General features: G+C 45.5%; 2 protein-coding genes across 2 annotated transcripts in view; both read left to right on the plus strand.

Annotated features, from left to right (window-relative positions):
- Window positions 1-1,043, plus strand: part of LOC112348404 — a 3,125-nt gene extending 2,082 nt beyond the window's left edge. The window contains exons 10-14 of the mRNA XM_024680802.1: window positions 58-164; window positions 265-280; window positions 444-578; window positions 865-915; window positions 997-1,043. Coding sequence (XP_024536570.1) covers window positions 58-164; window positions 265-280; window positions 444-578; window positions 865-915; window positions 997-1,043 — 356 coding nt within the window. The remainder of the gene's footprint in view (window positions 1-57; window positions 165-264; window positions 281-443; window positions 579-864; window positions 916-996) is intronic.
- The window catches only part of LOC112348405 (B3 domain-containing protein Os11g0197600-like), a 2,530-nt gene continuing 271 nt past the window's right edge, over window positions 35-2,293 (plus strand). The window contains exons 1-8 of the mRNA XM_024680803.1: window positions 35-264; window positions 322-377; window positions 444-631; window positions 683-922; window positions 997-1,185; window positions 1,242-1,496; window positions 1,552-1,793; window positions 1,845-2,287. Of these exons, the coding sequence (XP_024536571.1) occupies window positions 1,460-1,496; window positions 1,552-1,793; window positions 1,845-2,287 (722 nt within the window). The 5' untranslated portion in view covers window positions 35-264; window positions 322-377; window positions 444-631; ... (1 more) ...; window positions 997-1,185; window positions 1,242-1,459. The remainder of the gene's footprint in view (window positions 265-321; window positions 378-443; window positions 632-682; window positions 923-996; window positions 1,186-1,241; window positions 1,497-1,551; window positions 1,794-1,844; window positions 2,288-2,293) is intronic.

Genomic DNA, 2,293 nt, shown 5'->3' on the forward strand with positions numbered 1-2,293 from the left:
AAGATTTTAATATTTGTGTGATTTAAACAGATTGAAAATGGAATGGTTAAACTTCAGAGTCGAGATGGAATGTCAGGCCAGGTAAAGCTAGAATCGGCCTTTCCGCTTGCAACTTGCTATGCGTGAAGCTTGCCGACGACCTAGCGGACCCTTTTGTCCCTCCAGTTTGTCGAAATTTGCTATCGTAGGCACTACTTGTTCTTCTGCTATCACTTTTTTCTGTCGGTACTTCAGTCACTCAGCGGAACCGTACCTGATGATCAGGTTCTAGCAGAAGCATGTTTGATTGTTATCTTTATTTTCACATTCTTTGATTCGCAGGCAACCATAATGCTTCCATGAATCGAAAGTGATTCCCTGGTTTCTGACGATATCGTGTAAGGCCACGTTTTGTTTTTTCTCATGTTAAGGCTGTCTCTCTGTTATGACGCTGAATTTTATAGACAATGTTATAGTGAAGCTGACGGAGAGAATGCTTTACGGGAACATGCTCAGCATCACGGTCTTAACTGAAAGATCTGTCTCGGCGGAGTTAGTCCTATGGCTGGGGGAAGGATCTGTGCCCGGAGTTGATCCTGGCAAGATCAAACAGTAAGAAAGCTCCAAAGCTTTCTCCAAAACTTTCATATTGGTAAGAGAGTTCAGTTCTTTTCTTTTATCAGTTTTGCAACCTTGGTTCCAGGGACGATATGCTATATTACTTTGTCTAGTAAACGAGGATTTGAACGGCTCTTATATCCTACAGAGTTTGTCTCTTATAGAATCTTCGGTTAAAAGCGATGGCGAACAGAAACTTGTCAAGGACATCAGGAAAGAAAGGAGATTATTATTACCTGTATACTGACTATGTATGTGTGCATGCAGGCAATGGGAATGCAGGCGGAAATGAACAAGCTGGACTGAGGGTCGTCCTGGGTGAGAGGTCGTTTGCCAGAGATAAATAAGTTTTCTCCGTATGGCCTTACTACATGATTGATATGTTTTTTCGTTCTTCAGATGACTATTCTGTTTCCAACGAAGCAAACCGAGTTGTCCAAAGCTAATTATATTCTACGCCACGTCAAGAGGCTTTCTTCTCCGAGTGTCGTAGTTCCATCGGCGGGCCCTTATGGATCGAGCCATTGCCGATCATTTCGACAGACCGTAAGGAACATAACCAGGGTGGTTTCTAATGAAAAACCAGAGGTGAAGAGAATCCTTTGTTGTTGTTTCTGACTGCCTGGAGGTTTTGTTTTGCTCAGATACATGAAGTATTGGAGGAGATTAATCAATTTAAGCAAATTTAATCTTTTTTAACAACTGTGCTTGGTTTTTGTTTGTCGTGCTATACTCTCATAGTGGTACATAAGGTACAGCGGAGGTTTCACGTTTTCTCAACAGCTGTTTTACACTGAAATCAGCTGAAAAAAAATCCTTTCTTCATACGTGTCGTCTTGTGGCTCCTTGCATCAGTGTTTGGATGGAGATCAGCAGCTCATCTGGTTCTCAGACTCAGAGTATGCCAAGATTGGTCCATAAGTTTTTCTCTGACTCCGTGCTTTTGTTTGATAGATCTTCCATTACCGGATATTGAAAAGAACGACTCTGACTACAGTCTCCCACCGCCGATAAAGTCGAAGCAGCAGCAGCAACTAACTGCTTGTGTTCCATGGGGAAAACGCGTCGAAGAGCTTCCCGGATTTCTGGAGGCCATGACCGCTGCAAAAGAGCGTCAAACCCGGCTCGGCCCGGACGAAAAAAGCCGAAGCTTTCTCAAAGTTATGTGCAAGACGAGCGCAAACGGATGGATCATGGTAAGTTTTTTCCACTGTCAAAGAAGCGGTGTCATTTTGTTTATCTTCCAGGGATTTCCGTTAAAGTTTTCGAGGAAATACATGCCGCAGCGGCGAGCCGAGCTAACTATCTTGGACGAGAGCGGTGATTCGTGGCCAGTGAAATGGGTGTGGACACCCGGTTTGATGCACCCGTCGATCAACGCCGGCTGGAAGCTTTTCAGCACCTCTCACGGCCTCGAGAGAGGGGACGTGTGCCTCTTCCATCTCCACAACGCGAAGTCTCTGGCTTTCAAAGTTTACATTTTCAAGAGGCAGCGGAGGGGAAGCAAGCGTAAGCATCAACAGCAGCAGCAGCAGCAGCGTGGCCGCATCGGTTTCAACACAGCAGACGTGATTCCAGACTCGGAGGAAGAGGAAGGCTACGAACAAGAAGAAGACGATGGAGCCAGCTTCGAGGAGCTGGAAGACATCACAGGTACGACGGAGATCAAGCTCTCGGTGAGCCAGGCAAAGTCCGC

The sequence above is a fragment of the Selaginella moellendorffii genome, unplaced genomic scaffold (assembly GCF_000143415.4).
Source record: "Selaginella moellendorffii unplaced genomic scaffold, v1.0 SELMOscaffold_29, whole genome shotgun sequence".
Taxonomy (NCBI): Eukaryota; Viridiplantae; Streptophyta; class Lycopodiopsida; order Selaginellales; family Selaginellaceae; genus Selaginella; species Selaginella moellendorffii.